Source organism: Xyrauchen texanus, chromosome 36 (genome assembly GCF_025860055.1).
Source record: "Xyrauchen texanus isolate HMW12.3.18 chromosome 36, RBS_HiC_50CHRs, whole genome shotgun sequence".
Taxonomy (NCBI): Eukaryota; Metazoa; Chordata; class Actinopteri; order Cypriniformes; family Catostomidae; genus Xyrauchen; species Xyrauchen texanus.
In genome coordinates this window covers 4,119,169-4,138,443 of record NC_068311.1, presented here as the reverse complement: position 1 = coordinate 4,138,443, position 19,275 = coordinate 4,119,169, and the positions used below count along the sequence as shown (strand labels likewise).

The 19,275-nt window shown below is 38.8% G+C and overlaps 1 protein-coding gene across 1 annotated transcript in view; it reads left to right on the top strand.

Moving 5' to 3' along the window:
• Positions 1-16,867, top strand: part of LOC127630075 (fatty acid CoA ligase Acsl3-like) — a 32,841-nt gene extending 15,974 nt beyond the window's left edge. Inside the window, exons 4-14 of the mRNA XM_052107485.1 lie at positions 247-385; positions 4,225-4,375; positions 4,800-4,923; positions 7,282-7,353; positions 9,307-9,446; positions 9,719-9,891; positions 11,530-11,604; positions 11,930-12,121; positions 12,420-12,534; positions 13,715-13,872; positions 16,476-16,867. Of these exons, the coding sequence (XP_051963445.1) occupies positions 247-385; positions 4,225-4,375; positions 4,800-4,923; positions 7,282-7,353; positions 9,307-9,446; positions 9,719-9,891; positions 11,530-11,604; positions 11,930-12,121; positions 12,420-12,534; positions 13,715-13,872; positions 16,476-16,633 (1,497 nt within the window). The 3' untranslated portion in view covers positions 16,634-16,867. The remainder of the gene's footprint in view (positions 1-246; positions 386-4,224; positions 4,376-4,799; positions 4,924-7,281; positions 7,354-9,306; positions 9,447-9,718; positions 9,892-11,529; positions 11,605-11,929; positions 12,122-12,419; positions 12,535-13,714; positions 13,873-16,475) is intronic.
• The last annotated feature ends 2,408 nt before the right edge of the window (positions 16,868-19,275 follow it).

Genomic DNA, 19,275 nt, shown 5'->3' with positions numbered 1-19,275 from the left:
AAAGTTTTGGACCCCATTGACTTAATATTAGCATAGATAAAAACACACAATACATCCTTCAAAGTATATTCGTTTGTGTTCCGCATGAGAAAGACAGTCATACTTGAGCCGACATGAGGTGAATGATGTGAGAATTATCATTTTTAGATGAACTATTCCTTTCATTTTAGTCATTTAACTGAACTTTATTCCTCTCGGGTTGCTTTACTTAATTTAATTATGTTGTCTTTTGTTTTTTACAAACAGGTCATTTTGCTGGAGGTGCCGAGGTTACGGCACATTATTGTCGTTGACAATAAACTCAAGGCCGACTCTGAATACCCACGAGGCATCAGTGTGCACAGCATGGCTGCTGTACAGAGACTGGGGGCCCAGCCTGAGAATGGTGCGTGTGTGTGTGTGTGTGAGGTCACTTTAGGTCATGTGAATGAGAAATCCTACATCTGTGTCAAATTAAGGCCAGGGTCGAGGGTGTCCCTGACTTTCTCACTCTCTAGTGTACTTCCTCTCTTATAATGCTCTGTGAAGTAAAGAGTAACACTCAACAGCTGGTAGTTGTAGTATTCGTCGCACACTGGAGTGTGTGCAGTGTTGGGGAGTCACTAACTAAACGTGACTAACTTAACCATGTTTTTATTATTGTTCAGTAGCTGTGCAAAACAAATACTTTTGTAGTAAAAAGCTACTTTTCAAAATAGTTTGTGTTGCGCCTACAACTTGACAAAAGGATCAAACATGCTTTTCAAAAATAACGTTTTCATTTTTGTGAATTGGTTCGTTTCATGTATATAAACTGTTTCAAAAATAGCTATTTAGGGTGTGTTCACACTTGTAGTTCGGTTCTCTTGGTCCAGACCAAAAATGAAAACAATACATTTAGTCCTGGTTCGTTTAGCATTCACACTGGCATTTTTAACACCGAACCTAACAATACAAAACCAAAAGCATCAGTAAAAAGTCGCGACCTGATTGGACGGCTTTTATGTCATATATTTTTTTGACAGAACTTACCGAACATCCAAAACAGTGCTGGGAAAATGTGCTCGTTGGATGTATATATGGTGGTATTTTTACCAGCTGAGAACAAACGAAGAGTTAAAAAAATGTGTAAAGGAGTCAAAACAGCAACGGCACGAATTCCTCCGTTGTACACACAAACGAAGATATGCTGCAAGGACGGCTGACGGACGGTTCCGACGCCTGTCCCGAACTGTAATGGGAAACATACCTCCTATGATGAGAAGAACCAGGTATGCTTGAGGTCAGTATTAGGCAAATTACTTCCTGTTTTTGGTCCGTTTAGACGTCTTTGGTCCATGTTGCGTTCATATATCAATCAAACCGTACCAGAGTTCGTTTGGAAGCGGACCAAGACCCACTTTTCAGGCAGTCTCGGTCCGCTTGTTTAGTGCGCACCAAGGTTCGGGTGGCAGCGTTCACACTAACAGAGCAATCGAACCAAACCTGCCAAGTGTGAACACACCCTAAATATTTAATTAAATGCTGCTGGTCATCTCTGTTTTCGAGATATATATATTATTATTAAAAAAAGAATAAAACCGATAATTAAAATGCACTACATTATTTTGGTACACAAGTGAAGCATTAAAAAAGACAATATGAAAAGTGGCTTTAGATTGCAATATATTGTTTATTTCAATATTATTAAACATAAGACAATCATTGGCGTACAGTTCGCCCAATCCATTTTGCAATTGAATCCATCAATCAGTCCGAATGTATTATATGGGCTTGTCTAATGATGCGTCTATGTACATGAGACATGATTAATTGCGAAAATGTTTTACACTTTATTTTTTATATAATATATCGCACTGAATTAACGTGTTAAATCGACAACCCTACTTTTTTACATAACAAAAGTTTGTGTCACCTGACACTTGAAAAGACGCTTTAGAGCAAAAGCGAAAAGCATAGTTGGTACTTTGGAAATACAGTATTTTGGATTCGTTGCATGTCTTGCAGCTAGCTTGCAATGTAGATGGTAAATATACTGCAAATGAGCAGCGCGACAAACATGAACTGGCCCATTATAATGAGCATTGACACCGTGTCTGTTCCCATTATGATGGGCTCGTTCTAGTATGCATTGCTCCTTTCAGTGTACTTGGTTGTTTTATCATGCTACTAATTGAGCCAATGAGAAATTGATTTACTGATTGTATAAAACAAGCTCAACAGTTCTTAGCTCATTTTGGATTTGTAGATTGCATAAAGAAAATGGCATGAAGTTGAACAAATAATTATTTCATGTAACTTATTTCAAGGTAAATAATCGATTATTATGACTTTTGTCATAATCTTTCAGCCTTAGTAGCTAGTTACTGTTGAAAGTTACTGTTACAAAGTACATTTCCCCAACACTGTTATGTTTTTGTATGGGGTCGTGTTTTCTCACACTGCCTCAGACTTCACATGACATTGAGTTGATCTTCCTCCTTTAGCTCATCTTGACATTTACTTGCTCTCTCTGTTCTGTGTCACCATGCTAATACTTAATCACATTGTTCGCTAACTCAACACACTCACACACACAAATGTACACACTCTAATTCCCATGTTCCGCATTTATGGTTGTAAAATGTTTCAAAACCTCAAATAGAGCACTCATATTTAAAGCTAAAACATTCTGTTCTGGTACTTAAACTCTACCCCGCCCCCTCTGTCACTCACTTCCTTTCCCTTTTCCCTTTCCAATTTAATGCAATCGATGTATACAACTATATTTTACTTTCATAGTGTTTATCATTATATTTCGCACTACCATAAAATGTATATTTTTTAAAAGAGGAAGAACTAAATGGCACAAAACCAACCATTTTCCTCTTTATAATTAGTATAATGAGTGCTATCTTTGTTTTCAATGATGTGCAACATGTACATACCTCAAGAAATGTGTTGTATGCTTTCATGACCCTTTAAAGTTCATTACCAGTGTGAAATACTGTATGTGACATGCTCTGAGATGTCACAATTTCGGAAGATAAAAACACTGATCTATAATGTCACAATTAAATAATAAGATCAAAGCACTGCTCTATGGTGTCACAATTACACAATACAAATTCAAAGCACTGCTATTTGATGTAACAGTTGCACCATTAGAAGATCAAATCACTGCTATATGTCACAATTAAATTATTAGAAGATCAAAGCACTGCTCTAGGATGTCACAATTAGAAAATGAGATCAAAGCACTGCTCTACATTGTCGCAGTTGCTTTATATGAAGATAAAAGCACTGCTCTATGATGTCAAAATTAGAAAATCAAAGCACTGCTGTGTGTTGTCACAATTGCTTTATTAGAAGATCAAAGCACTGCTCTACGTTTTCACAATTAGAAAATGAAATCCAAGCACTGCTCTGTGTTGTCAATTGCTTTATTAGAAGATCAAAGCACTGATGCATGTTGTCACAATTGCTTCATTAGAAGATCAAAGCAATGCCCTGTGTTGTCACAGTTGCTTTATTAGAAGATCAAAGCACTGCTCTATGATGTCACAATTAGAAAATGAGATCCAAGCACTGCTCTGTGTTGTCAGTTGCTTTATATGAAGATCAAAGCACTGCTCTATGATGTCAAAATTAGAAAATTAAAGCACTGATGCATGTTGTCACAATTGCTTCTTTAGAAGATCCAAGCACTGCCCTGTGTTGTCACAGATGCTTTATTAGAAGATCAATGCACTGCTCTATGATGTCACAATTAGAAAATGAGATCAAAGCACTGCTCTATGATGTCACAATTAGAAAATGAGATCCAAGCACTGCTCTGTGTTGTCAGTTGCTTTATATGAAGATCAAAGCACTGCTCTATGATGTCAAAATTAGAAAATCAAAGCACTGATGTATGTTGTCAGAATTGCTTTATTAGAAGATCAAAGTGTAACTGGACTTGCTCGACCCACTCAGAGCGTGATTCGAACCGGCGTCTCTGGCATGTTAGGTGGGCACGCTAATGAGGAGGCTAAAGGCTACAGCCCCTATCGTCAGTCGCTAATGCACCTCTTAGGCCAGAGGAGTGAGTTTTTCACACTGCAAAGTTTTCATTGAATTCTGAGTTTATGAAGACGTGAACAAACTTTACAAGTCGGAATCTCATAATAATGTTAATTTTGACATGACATGAACACATTAATCCCATTACATTGTAGAGAAAGTCATTTGTCATGTGTAGTAACTTCACTGCTGGTCTCTCCACAGTGTCTATGCAAAGACAGCCTCCGTGTGCATCTGATGTGGCCGTGATAATGTACACCAGTGGTTCTACAGGAATACCGAAAGGAGTCATGATCTCCCACAGCAATATTATTGCAGGAGTTACAGGCATGGCCAGGAGGATTCCCAACCTCGGGTATGGAAACCAATCCACACACACACACACATACACACACAAACACACACACACACACATACACACACACACACAATAACATCCTGTGATTTATCATGACATGCCTCTGACTCAACAGTGCACATGCAGCCATGTGCAGCCACTGCTGTATGTGTGTGTTGATATCATATGTTTATCAGTGTTTCCTAGAAAAACAGTCATTTCTAATGGTGAAAATAAACAGAGATGGAGAGAGAGATACTGAGAAAGAGAGAAAAAATTATTATTATTTAATATTTATATAACAAATTTATTCGTTTTAATTTAAAAACGTGGTTTTTATCTGTATTCGCTCTTAACGGGATTGTCTGATTGGAGTTTTGTGTGTGTGAGCCCTGGAATCATTTATTTCTAATTTATTTTGCTGTTTATTTTGTTTTTGCAGTGAGGATGACACGTATATCGGTTACCTTCCAATGGCTCATGTGTTAGAGTTGAGCGCTGAGATTGTGTGTTTGGCTCATGGATGTAGAATTGGCTACTCTTCTCCACAAACACTCGCTGACCAGGTGATGCAAACACACACTTTTTCATGCTGAACTTGGGAGAACAATGCACTGTTTAGTGATGTCACAAATAAGCAACCAAGAGATAAAAGCACTGGCCCTATGATGTCATAATAGAGCCAACAGTGCCCACACTTTTTCAGTCATTTTTGTTTTGTTTCCCCATTCATTTTTTGCATAGCGATTTAATAAATTACTTTATAAAAGAAATGAAACAAACCAACGAGCTCTGAGGTGAATCAAAACATTATAAACTTTGATTTGAAGAAATTGGTTAATAAGTTTTATAAGTTATAAGAAGGTTAATAAGTTATCATTAAAAATCAATTCCCTTAAGGAAAAAATAGATGGGATATATTTACTTCCGGAACCAGACTGTTGTACTTCGTTAAGAACTCAGGGCATCAAATCATTGCTCTATAATATCCTAATTAAGAAGATGAGATTAAAGCAGTGGCCTGTGATGTCACTATACATAATTTCATAATTTCATTACTCTGTGATCATGTCACAATCAAGCAGAGCTGGGACCAAGTCATTGTTTTACAAGTCAAAAGTAAGTCTCAAGTCTTTGCATTCAAGTCTCAAGGCAAGTCCCAAGTCAAGACGGGCAAGTCCCAAGTCAAGACGGGCAAGTCCCAAGTCAAGACGGGCAAGTCCCAAGTCAAGACGGGCAAGTCCCAAGTCAAGACGGGCAAGTCAAGACGGGCAAGTCAAGACGGGCAAGTCAAGACGGGCAAGTCAAGACGGGCAAGTCAAGACGGGCAAGTCCCAAGTCAAGTCCCAAGTCAAGTCCCAAGTCAAGTCCCAAGTCAAGTCCCAAGTCAAGTCCCAAGTCAAGTCGGGCAAGTCCCAAGTCAAGTCCCAAGTCAAGTCCCAAGTCAAGACGGTCAAGTCCCAAGTCAAGTCCCAAGTCAAGTCCCAAGTCAAGACGGGCAAGTCCCAAGTCAACTTTTTTTATCTGGCTGTAAAGAACAGGAAGGATATTAAAAGACACATTATTAAATTAATGTACTTCCTTAAAAGCTAACTTGTGCACAAGGACTTGTGCAAACCCTGTAAATAGTGTAGAAAAAGAACAGCAGTGGTCAAATCAAGTTTTGCCTTGATACGGTTTGTTATTTTTGGGGGTTTGCGATATATCAAAATTGTATATATTGTCCCATCCCTTGTAGCTAGCTAGCTAACCCAGTATGTTAAATGCTACTGAACCTAAGATGACATGTAAAAGTTAACTATCACAACATACCTCAGTCTGTGGGTTTTCAGATGCCTCACAAAATTGGACTTTGTTGATAAAGGGCTGTAATTTTTTAACCACAGGTTCTAGATGTTGTAGTCCCTTTGTTGCCTTCGATATTGTATTCTTTATATCCAAATTACCTTTGGTATCATTTTGGCTGTGTCATCCTTGAATGAGTGATCTTCAAACTTGGTCCTACTCTCATGGAAGTTCATTGGTGTGAAGTTCATATGGAGTGGTGGTGGCATAGTGGGCTAAAGCACATAACTGGTAATCAGAAGGTTGCTGGTTCAATCCCCACAGGATTGGATAAAAGCATCTGCCAAATGCATAAATGTAAATGTACATGTACATGTGGAGCTTGAAAATGCAGATTTGAAAATCTAATTAATTGTTTATTGGGTAAAATGAATCGTTGATTTGTTGCACATTTTAAAAATTTGGTTGGAAGGTATCAAGACTTTCCAAGTCAGAGGGCTCGAGTTCTAGTCAAGTCACAAGTCATTGTTGTCAAGGTCTAAGTCGAGTCGCAGGTCGTCTTTAATTATGTTGACTCGAGGTCAAGTCCAAGTCATGCGACTCGAGTCCACGTCAAGTCCAAGTCATGCGACTCGAGTCCAAGTCATGCGACTCGAGTCCAAGTCATGTGACTCGAGTCCACGTCAAGTCCAAGTCATGCGACTCGAGTCCAAGTCATGCGACTCGAGTCCAAGTCATGCGACTCGAGTCCAAGTCAAGTCCGAGTCATGCGACTCGAGTCCAAGTCAAGTCCAAGTCATGCGACTCGAGTCCAAGTCATGCGACTCGAGTCCAAGTCATGCGACTCGAGTCCAAGTCAAGTCCAAGTCATGCGACTCGAGTCCAAGTCATGCGACTCGAGTCCAAGTCGAGTCCAAGTCATGCGACTCGAGTCCACAACCCTGCAATCAAGCATTTAATGTCAGATGATGTCACAGTGGAAAATTATAGTATATTGTGGACGGTGATTAAAAACACTTGGGAGTTTTCTCATTTAGTGAAACTGGGACTGGTTTGAGATCATTCATGAACTGAATATTACAGATATGTTTGTAGCTTTTAATAAATTTTATCTGTCTCTCATTTTTTTTACATTATAGTCAACAAAGATAAAGAAGGGAAGCAAAGGAGACACTACAGTCCTGCAGCCCACTCTAATGGCAGCAGTACCAGTAAGACTGAATCTCTCTCTCTTTCTTTCAGTCTTTCTCTCTTTTGGGGTTGAATGTCAGCAAATGTGATTGTCCAGAACGATTCACAGCTGTAAACAGAACGTGAGAAAGCCTGGTGTGGCTATCCCTCACACACACTCACGAGCAGTGACTCATAAACTGCAGATACATAATTATTCATGTTTAATTTCACGTTTTTTTGTTCAAGAACACTGTAAATGTATCAGCACACATGCACACACTGTATTGGTGTGGTTGTGATATGGACCTCCCGGTGGAATGAAAGCGAAACAGCAAAGCAAACTTCCATAAACACAGCAGCTGTCATGGATAGTGGGAGAATATCAGAGTAATCTTGAGGGAACATTTGAAAAAATATTCAGAAAGATTTTCCACCCTTCCATCTTACTGAGTGGAAAATATCAGCAGTAACTCTTTCCTTACAAAAAATGCTGTGGTGGTACCATGGTAAAGTCATGGTATTGAATGGTAATACTATGGTTCTGAATGATCCTTATATTCATGGACCATGGTATTTTTTTGATACTTCATTTTCAATTTACACCAATAACATGGTATTACCATGATGGTACAAGTCCAAAAACAAGTTATTACCATGGTACAGGCCCAAAAAACATGGTATTACCAAAAACGTGGTACATGTCCCAAAACATGGTATTACCATGGTACAGGTCCATAAAAAAATGGTATTACTGTGGTACAGGTCCAAAAATGTGATATTTCCATTGTACATGTCCAACAACATGGTATTACCATGATACAGGTCCATAAAACAGGGTATTACCATGGCACATACCCCAAAACATGGTATTACCATGGTACAGGTACATAAAATATAGTGTTACCGTATTACAGGCCCCAAAAACATGGTATTACCATGGTTCATGCCACCAAAACATGTTATTATCATGGTAAAGGTCCATGATCATGGTAATACCATGGTACAGGTTCATAAAACATGGTATTACCATAGTACATGTCCATAAAACATGGTGTTACCATGGTACAGGTCCAAAAACATGGTGTTGCCATGGTAAATGACCCAACACATGGTTTTAACATGGTGCAGGTCCATAAAAAATGGTATTACCATGATGGGACATGTCCATAAAACATGGTATTACCATGATACAGGTCCATAAAACATGGTATTACCATGGTACAGGTCCATAAACGGGGTAATACTATGGTATAGGTCCAAAAAGATGGTATTATTATGTTAAATGCCACAAAACATGGTATTACTATGGGAGAGGTCCAAAAACAGGGTAATACCATGTTACAGGTCCATATAACATGGAATTATCATGGTACATGCCCCAAAACATGGTATTACCATGGTACGGGTCCAGAAAACATGGTATTTCCCTGGTGTATGCTCCAAAACCTGGTAATACCATGGGGCAGGTCGATAAAACATGGTACTATCATGGTGCAGGAACATAAAATATAGTGTAGGTCCAAAAACATAGTATTATCATGTTAAAAGTCCAAAATCATGGTAATACCATGATACGGGTTCATAAAACATGGTATTACCATTCATGGTACATGTCCGTTAAACATGATATTACAATGATGGTACAAGTCCAAAAACAAGGTACATGTCCCAAAACATGGTGGTACATGCCCCAAAACATGCCATTACCATGGTATGGGTCCATAAAACATGGTATTACCATGGTATATGCTCCAAAACATGGTAATACCATGGTGCAGGTTCAGAAATGTGGCATTACCATGGTACATGCCCCAAAACACGGTATTGCCATGATGGGACATGTCCATAAATCATAGTCATATCATGTTACAGGTCCAAAAACATTCTATTACCATAGTGTGTCATTAGTTATCTGTGGGAAAGTTTAAGCGAAATGACATCATAGGCAGCCATTTATATGCACACTATTATCTCTGTCTCTCTGTGTTTAGGAAATAATGGATCGGATTTATAAGAATGTGATGCTAAAAGTGGAAGATATGAACCTTCTTCAGAGGACTCTGTTTTCACTGGCATACAACTATAAGATGGAGCAGCTTGCTATGGGATACACCACCCCGCTGTGTGACAAGTATATTCCCTACACACACTCACTGACATACTATCACATACAGTTGCTTCCTGAGAATACACACAAAGCCGACTTTCATTATAAATAAATGTTTTACTTTTGAAGCTATGGCCAGCGTACATGCTTCTGATGCTCAAACGGGTAATGCGTGTTTGAGTCTGGCTTGCAACGTCTCACTCTTACAAATAAACTGCAGTTGTGAACCGGTTAATTATTTAAAATCTTATTCTTGCATGTTTATTCTCTCTCTCTCTTTCTCTCGCTCTCTCAAGGCTGGTTTTCCGGAAGGTTCGGGCATTATTAGGTGGGCGTTTACGGGTGTTATTGTCAGGCGGAGCCCCTCTGTCTGCTGCAACCCAGCGGTTCATGAACATTTGTTTCTGCTGTCCGGTGGGTCAGGGTTACGGCCTCACAGAGACCTGCGGAGCTGGAACCATCAGCCAGCGTGAGATTAATACCCTTGCATCAGCACCATTATCATTTCAAACATTATTATGCACATTTTCGCATGTGCACTATGTTTGTGCGCCTGACAATCTAATAATAATTTAAATGGTGTTAGAAACACCATCATGAATATTTAAACAATTAAAAGAAAAAATTATTCTGTTGTCTTAAAAAAATAAAATAGGTCCATACAATGCAAGTGAAAAGAGTCAAAAACTTTGAAGCTCAAAAAAGCATATAAAGGCAGCTTAAATGTAATCCATTCAACTCCAGTGGTTTAATCCATGTCTTCAGAAGCGATATGATAGGTGTGGGTGAGAAACAGATCAATATCCTTTTTTACTATTAATCTCCACTTCCAAACAGCCCTTCGGAGTGCTCTTTTCTACTTAGGCTATGTTCAGACTGCTGGCAAATCAGATTTTTTCAGGCAGACTGTCTGCACTATTAATTGCAAGTGATCAAATCAGATTTGCACGTTCAGACATAACCAAACTATATGCATTTACATTTACATTTATGCATTTGGCAGACGCTTTGATCCAAAGCGACTTGCAGTGCACTTACAATCCCCCCCCCCGAAGCAACCTGGAGTTAAGTGCCTTGCTCAAGGACACAATGGTGGTGGCTGTGGGGATTGAACCAGCGACCTTCTGATTACAAGTTATGTGCTTTAGACCACTACGCCACCACCACTCCACATGCATGGGTTGCTTTGGTAACGACGTAGGTGTACCCATGTGACATGTACCCACGTGTCGATGCTTTCAAAACAGATGCAGGAAAAATGAAGGTGCATCAACTCGCTCTCCAAATAAGCGCCCTGTCCAGTCACTGTGCAGAACTCCTGGAGACTGGTAAATATTGTGATGTTCTGTGCTGCAGTCACGCAAAAAACCATTTGAAATCCGATTCGAGCAGCCAGAGCGTCCGGACTGAGACGCATCTGGAAAAAAACAATTTGAAACACATTTGAAACCACCTCCCGATGTGGTTTGAATCAGATTTTTTTTTGCTGTCCAGACTACCAAAAACTCATCTGGATAATCTGGATATGCAAAAAAAGCAGATTTTTAGTGGCAGTCCGAACAAGGCCAAAGAGTTCTTCTTTTGATTTCGGCGATGCGCATTCTTCATGCATATCGCCACCTACTGGGCAGGGAAGAGTTTATAGTCAAATGGACTGAACTATTGATCTGTTTCTCACTCAAACGATAAATCATATCACTTCTTTAAACACTGGAGTCGTAAGGATTACTTTTATGCTGCCTTTGTGTGCTTTTTTGAGCTTCAAAGTTTTGGACCATCTTGACTTGCATTGTATGGACCTACAGAGCTGAGATATTCTTCTAAATAACTGTTTGTGTTCTGTAGAAGAGAGTCAAATTCAGAACAGTCACAGAAGAACAGTTGTTTAGGACTGTTGCCTGGTAAAATGATTGAAGTTTATGTTCTCAGAGGAGTCAGTGGTGGAAGAGTTCAAGCAGCTGGTGACTCGTAAAAAATGAGACATCTTATCGAAGAAGCATTCAGTCATCTGTTTTTTTTCTGCAATGGAAATTATTACGTAACTGTGCCCTTTCAGCAAAGCAAGTATTGTTTTAAGTGATCTTATTGTCTGTCTGTGATTGTGTAGTTTGGGATTACAGTACAGGAAGAGTTGGCGCACCTCTGGTTTGCTGTGAAATTCAACTGAAGGACTGGATAAAGGGTCAGCATCATAACACACACACAAAACAAAAGTCTATTTACAACCTTGTATGGAAAGTCAAAACTGTTCTGCAAATAATACACAGTAACTTCACATTTTTTATGGTATGATGCAATGAAGTTGAAATCACAATTGTTGCTTCTACAGAAGCATGTGGGTCAAATGAGAAGTTCGTACTTATGAGGTCAGAAATTGTAAATACGACGTGATGTTAGTCCTAGTGATTTTCTCTAGTTATTTCTAGAAACCTTCTGTTGAGCTCTATACTGTCTAGTCTTTTATCCCGCTGTTTTATGACATCACAATGCAACCTGTCTGTATCCAGGTGGGTATCGGAGCACAGACAAGCCTTGTCCACGAGGAGAGATTCTGATTGGGGGCTCCAATGTATCCATGGGTTACTACAAGAACAAGGAGAAGAACTGTGAAGATTTCTTTGTGGATAAGAAAGGCCAGAGATGGTTCTGCACCGGAGACATTGGCGAGTTTCACGGAGACGGTTGCCTGAAGATTATTGGTGAGAGAGCAAGGCTGACAAAGAGATTTAGGGCAGAACACCATAAAGAAAGATTTGGCAGAAGAGACTAAATAGAACTCCCCTTTCCATTACAATAACATGTTTTACTCCTGTACTTCCTGTAAATGACACATATCACTGTTGACTTATTCCCGTAAAGCGATAAGAACTTGCAGCAAGCTGATAACGCTGTACAACCCAGCAGGGAGAGAAAGGGGAACTTCCTGTTCCACAAACTCTCATACACCAGATTGAATCTGCTAATATGCATATTTTTGTGTTTGTATGTGTATATTAGACCGTAGGAAAGACCTGGTGAAGCTACAGGCAGGAGAATACGTGTCCCTGGGAAAGGTGGAGGCCGTCTTGAAAAACTGCCCTCTCATCGATAACATCTGTGCTTATGCTAACAGGTGCCAATCCAAAGCACAATCTGCACCTACACCAACCAAAACACCTTCAACAACAACCTTACTAACAAGTGCCTTAGAGGCTGTTCACGTCAAATGCGTTCGTTCGGAAAACAATGCGAGATGTGTTTTTAAAAATAGACTTTCTTTTGAACTTAATGTGACGTCTAAAATGTGCAACGCTCCTGTTTGAGATGCATAAAAAACATGTCTATCTAGTGCATGTTTACACAGATAAACAACTGAAAAACAGCACGGACAGATGCAAAAACCAAAACACACAGTTTAAACCTACACCTTACTAATAACTATTGACTAATCTCAAAATGATCTTTCATTTCAAAAATAATAAAGCAGTAGCTAAGCAACGGTTGGAGGTAGTGAAGGATACCAATATTTTTGAGAAATATCCATCAGGTTTTAGAGAACCACAGTAAAGAAACTGCCCTTTTATTGTGACCAATGACTTATTGATGGCGGAGGATGCTGGAGAAAGCTCCATATTTGTGTTACTTGATTTAATTGCAGCATTTGATACAGTTGATCATGGAGATAAAAGTTCCTCTTCAAAAGTTAATTGTGGTGTTCCGCAAGGATCCGTGTTAGGGCCAAAATAGTTTTCACTATACAGTACATATGTCCGCTTGGTTCTGTGATTCGTAAATACAACATACATTTTCAATGCTATACAGACTATGATCTGACTAATTTAAATGTTCTTCAAACGTGTATAGGAGATATACAAAAGTGGATGACATGTTATTTTCTTCAGTTAAATACTGATAAAACAGAGGTTGTAATAATCGGTCATGATTCTTACAAAAAAAGTTTAGATTAGTCAACACTTAATCAAGTCTCTTTTAAAACGTCATTCGTATAGACTGGCTTTTATTATTAAGTGAATGTGCTGTGTTTTACTGTGTTTCTATTTTTATGTTTTCTGAAGCACTTTGTGCTCAACGGCTAATAGATGCTGTATAAATAAAAGTATTATTACTAATACGCCTTAGAGGCCATTCACATCAAACGTGTTTTTGCCTTAAAAAGGAAGTATACTGTATGTTTTTATCAGCCATGACCAACTGACCATATCATCTATGACTTTCCAAAGTTACACAAGAATATGTGCACTTATTGTCAGAACCAAAAAATGACCCCAGTCCCTCCTCTTCCTGTTTTCCAGTGATGAATCTTTTGTGATTGGCTTCGTGGTACCCAATCAGAAGCAGCTCCTGGCGCTGGCAGAAAGGAAGTGTGTCAGAGGTTCGTGGGAGGAGCTTTGTAACAGCCCTCTCATTGAAGAGGAGGTGCTTACGGTCATCACAGACGCAGCACTGACAGGTGACACATGATCTAACAGGGTGATTCTCACGAAACCTGTGAAGAAAATATCCTTGTCCTATTTGTAGTCTAAAATAAACAAATAAGAAATTATATTTTGCATATAGATAATGAAGCCAATTTTTAAGGCCATTAAGATTATTTTCATGGCAGTAATGCACATTTTACCTTTGAATTCTAATTACTGCAGTGCAAAAACGATTGTTCTGATTTTCTCATTACCACAATGTGAAATACATATATAGAGAGAGAGAGAGAGAGAGAGAGAGATATACACATACAACAGTTAGTTCCGGTCCTCGAATCTGATTGGATGAGAGATGTTCCATGAGCACTGATGGTCTGACACCATCAGCACATGGACGCTTCACTGTGTGTATCATCCACTTGTGTTCATGCCGTTCTAAACTAAAGTGTAAGAGCAGTGCATATGTGTTAGGAGCTGCTGTATGTGTCTCTTTTTACATTACATATGTTAGCCAGCAGGTGGTGGCAAATGATCAATTTTTGTGTGTGATATGAGCCAGTTAGGTGACGTGAAGTGAATCTGCATCAGCTATTGTTTACATTCAACAGATCGCTTGTATTACTACTACACTATTAAAGCTAGACTTCAGCATTTTATATATATATATATATATATATACTATCATATATATATATATATATATATATATATATATATATTTTATTTATTTATTTTTTTTAAGATAATTGTGTATAACTATTTCATCATTATTTATTGAATTATTGTTATATGAGGGGCTTTCAGCAATTATTTGTATATGCGATTAATTAATCGGGACACCATGTAATTAATTCGATTAAAAATTGTTATTGATTGACAGCCCTAATATATATGCATATTTTATATATATATATATATATATATATATATATATACACTCACCTAAAGGATTATTAGGAACACCATACTAATACTGTGTTTGACCCCCTTTAGCCTTCAGAACTGCCTTAATTCTACGTGGCATTGATTCAACAAGGTGCTGAAAGCATTCTTTAGAAATGTTGGCCCATATTGATAGGATAGCATCTTGCAGTTGATGGAGATTTGTGGGATGCACATCCAGGGCACGAAGCTCCCGTTCCACCACATCCCAAAGATGCTCTATTGGGTTGAGATCTGGTGACTGTGGAGGCCATTTTAGTACAGTGAACTCATTGTCATGTTCAAGAAACCAATTTGAAATGATTCGAGCTTTGTGACATGGTGCATTATCCTGCTGGAAGTAGCCATCAGAGGATGGGTACATGGTGGCCATAAAGGGATGGACATGGTCAGAAACAATGCTCAGGTAGGCCGTGGCATTTAAACGATGCCCAATTGGCACTAAGGGGCCTAAAGTGTGCCAAGAAAACATCCCCCACACCATTACACCACCACCACCAGCCTGCACAGTGGTAACAAGGCATGATGGATCCATGTTCTCATTCTGTTTACGCCAAATTCTGACTCTACCATCTGAATGTCTCAACAGAAATCGAGACTCATCAGACCAGGCAACATTTTTCCAGTCTTCAACTGTCCAATTTTGGTGAGCTCTTGCAAATTGTAGCCTCTTTTTCCTATTTGTAGTGGAGATGAGTGGTACCGGTGGGGTCTTCTGCTGTTGTAGCCCATCCGCCTCAAGGTTGTGCGTGTTGTGGCTTCACAAATGCTTTGCTGCATACCTCGGTTGTAGCAGTGGTTATTTCAGTCAAAGTTGCTCTTCTATCAGCTTGAATCAGTCGGCCCATTCTCCTCTGACCTCTAGCATCAACAAGGCATTTTCAGCCCACAGGACTGCCGCATACTGGATGTTTTCCCTTTTCACACCATTCTTTGTAAACCCTAGAAATGGTTGTGTGTGAAAATCCCAGTAACTGAGCAGATTGTGAAATACTCAGACCGGCCCGTCTGGCACCAACAACCATGCCACGCTCAAAATTGCTTAAATCACCTTTCCTTCCCATTCTGACATTCAGTTTGGAGTTCAGGAGATTGTCTTGACCAGGACGACACCCCTAAATGCATTGAAGCAACTGCCATGTGATTGGTTGATTAGATAATTGCATTAATAAGAAATTGAACAGGTGTTCCTAATAATCCTTTAGGTGAGTGTATATATATAATATATATATATATATATATGTAATATATATATATATATATATATGTAATATATATATATATATATATATATATATATATATATATATATATATATATATATATTTAAATTGCAAAGCATTTATATATCATGGCAATGCCCAGATCATATTTAGCACTGGTCCTGTTTTATGTTGACTTTAAACAGCATATTTGATGCATTTAATTATATAGATGTATTTATGAGTGTTCTGGCAGCTTATTCAATGAGCACACTGAGAACATCACCTAAGTGTCATATTTACAGCACTAATAGAATATTGGCCCCAATGTTCAGTCATTTAGTCCCCTACTTTAAATGTTCATTGATTTCTATACAAAATGGTATATATTATATACGTGTTCGATATTTTCAAATGTTGTCATTCTGTTTTTACCACTCTCTAGTTTAGTTCTGATTATAATAGACTTCCCATTCCTGTTTGTTTAACAGCCCAGTTGGAGCGGTTTGAGATTCCTCGTAAGATCCGCTTGAGCTCTGAGCCCTGGACCCCAGAGACCGGCTTGGTGACAGACGCTTTTAAACTCAAACGCAAAGAGCTAAAAACTCACTACCAGACTGACATTGAGCGGATGTACGGTATCAAGTAGAACCAAATCACTGCCGACTCCAACCAGATGAAACCGGACCACTGACCATGACTGCATGGAAAGTAACTTTTTGCAACATAGCAACCACCAATCAGGATGGAGATTTCCTAATGACATGTAAAAATGATTGAAAAGATAATTTGACAATGTTTTGAGATGATATCTGAAAATGTTCAACAAACAAACCAGCAAGATACACCCAGCTTTAAAAAAAACACTCTTAAGCTTATAAATGATGTGAGCAGTCTTGCTAACTTCCTCCAGACATTTATGAAAACAAATGTATGGGATTTTTAATTCAGAAACCAGACTGTTGTGCCCTGTGATAGGGACCAAGGCAGTCACAAGGAGAATCACACCATGGAGAATGAATAGAGTTCCAAAAAGTGGGTTTAATATGTAAAGGTACAAAATGTGCAAATAAATAGCTTTTTAGAGTGTACATTAAAACCAAGGTTAATTAGATTAAAAAAAACTAAAAGCTAGAAATATTTGGGGTACTAAAACAGCACCCAATCCCCTGCCTAACAATGCAGGCCAGAGTAGTGTTAACAAACAACCTTGTTAAACGTGTGCTTCAAACATGATCCGTCCATTAGTCTAGTGCCTCTAGTGGCTGCTTTTTTAAATGCACAGTTTTTCCACCTTTTCTAATTGCAACATTACATTTAGTTAAATAAACCCTTGCCTCCCCATTATTATAAAGGCACATTAAATACATAAATAAGAATTAGAGATAAAATGAGAGTTGAAAACAACACAAATAAATGCAATAAATGGGACAGATAAAAAAAAAGCAGCATTTGCACATCAAAAAAGTTAAGATTTCCTAAAATTGCCAATGAGCACTTCCCCATTAAAGTAACACTCCTGGTTCAATACTTAAAGTTAAGCTCAATCGACAGCATTTGTGGCATAATGTTGATTACAAAAAAAAAATACTTTTCTTTAAAAAACGTTTTATGATTTTCACACTGAAGCACTTACAAAAGAAGTGTATGGGCCCATTTAGGAGGGTTTAAAGGCGGAAATGTGAAGCTTATCATTTTTTAAAAACACATTATTTCTCTTAATATTCATCTATTATTTGAGCCTTAAAGTTGTTTAAATCATAATTTGTATGGTCTTTTTAGGGTGTTGGAGTTTACTGTGTTATGTCATCAAGTTGTAAAATTGTATTTAACTTTAGACAGAATATGTTAGTAAGTAATTTTTATCACACTTAAATCATGTTAACGTGCATATTGTTTACATCTTGTGGCTATACTTTTGAAACTGTGAGTATTTCTAACATTTACGGATTGGCTCCATTCACTTCCATTGTAAGTGTCTCACTGAAACCCAGACTCAGGACAGGTCAAAATAAATTTTTGTGGTACTACATTTACATTTATGCATTTGGCAGATGCTTTTATCCAAAGCGACTTACAGTGCACTTATTTCAGGGACAATCCCCCCGGAGCAACCTGGAGTTAAGTGACTTGCTCAAGGACACAATGGTGGTTGCTGTGGGGATTGAACCAGCGACCTTCTGATGAACAGTAATGTGGTTTAGCCCACTACGCCACCACCACTCTGGTACTAAACATTATGTCATAAATGCTGAGCTTAACTTTTATTGAATCCGGAATATTCCTTTATGTGCGCACTTCCCAAATGGTTACGCCCACTTTCTAAAAACAGGAAATCTAAAATAGCAAAACGGATGGATTGATTGATCATTAGAGAGACAGGGATGGATGGATGGATGGATGGATGAATTGATCATTAGAGAGACAGGGATGGATGGATGAATAGAGAGACAGAAATGGATGGATGGATGGATCATTAGAGAGACAGAGATGGATGGATGGATGGATTGATCATTAGAGAGACGGATGGATGGATGGATGGATGTATTGATCATTAGAGAGACAGGGATGGATGGATGGATGGATGGATGGATGGATGGATGGATTGATCATTAGAGAGACAGGGATGGATGGATGGATTGATCATTAGAGAGACAGGGATGGATGGATGGATGGATGGATTGATCATTAGAGAGACAGGGATGGATGGATGGATGGATGGATGGATGGATCATTAGAGAGACAGGGATGGATGGATGGATGGATGGATGGATGGATGGATTGATCATTAGAGAGACAGGGATGGATGGATGGATGGATCATTAGAGAGACAGGGATGGATGGATGGATGGATGGATGGATGGATGGATTGATCATTAGAGAGACAGGGATGGATGGATGGATGGATGGATGGATGGATCATTAGAGAGACAGGGATGGATGGATGGATGGATGGATGGATTGATCATTAGAGAGACAGGGATGGATGGATGGATGGATGGATTGATCATTAGAGAGACAGGGATGGATGGATGGATGGATCATTAGAGAGACAGGGATGGATGGATGGATTGATCATTAGAGAGACAGGGATGGATGGATGGATGGATGGATGGATGGATGGATTGATCATTAGAGAGACAGGGATGGATGGATGGATGGATGGATGGATCATTAGAGAGACAGGGATGGATGGATGGATGGATGGATGGATGGATGGATGGATGGATGGATGGATGGATTGATCATTAGAGACAGGGATGGATGGATGGATGGATGGATTGATCATTA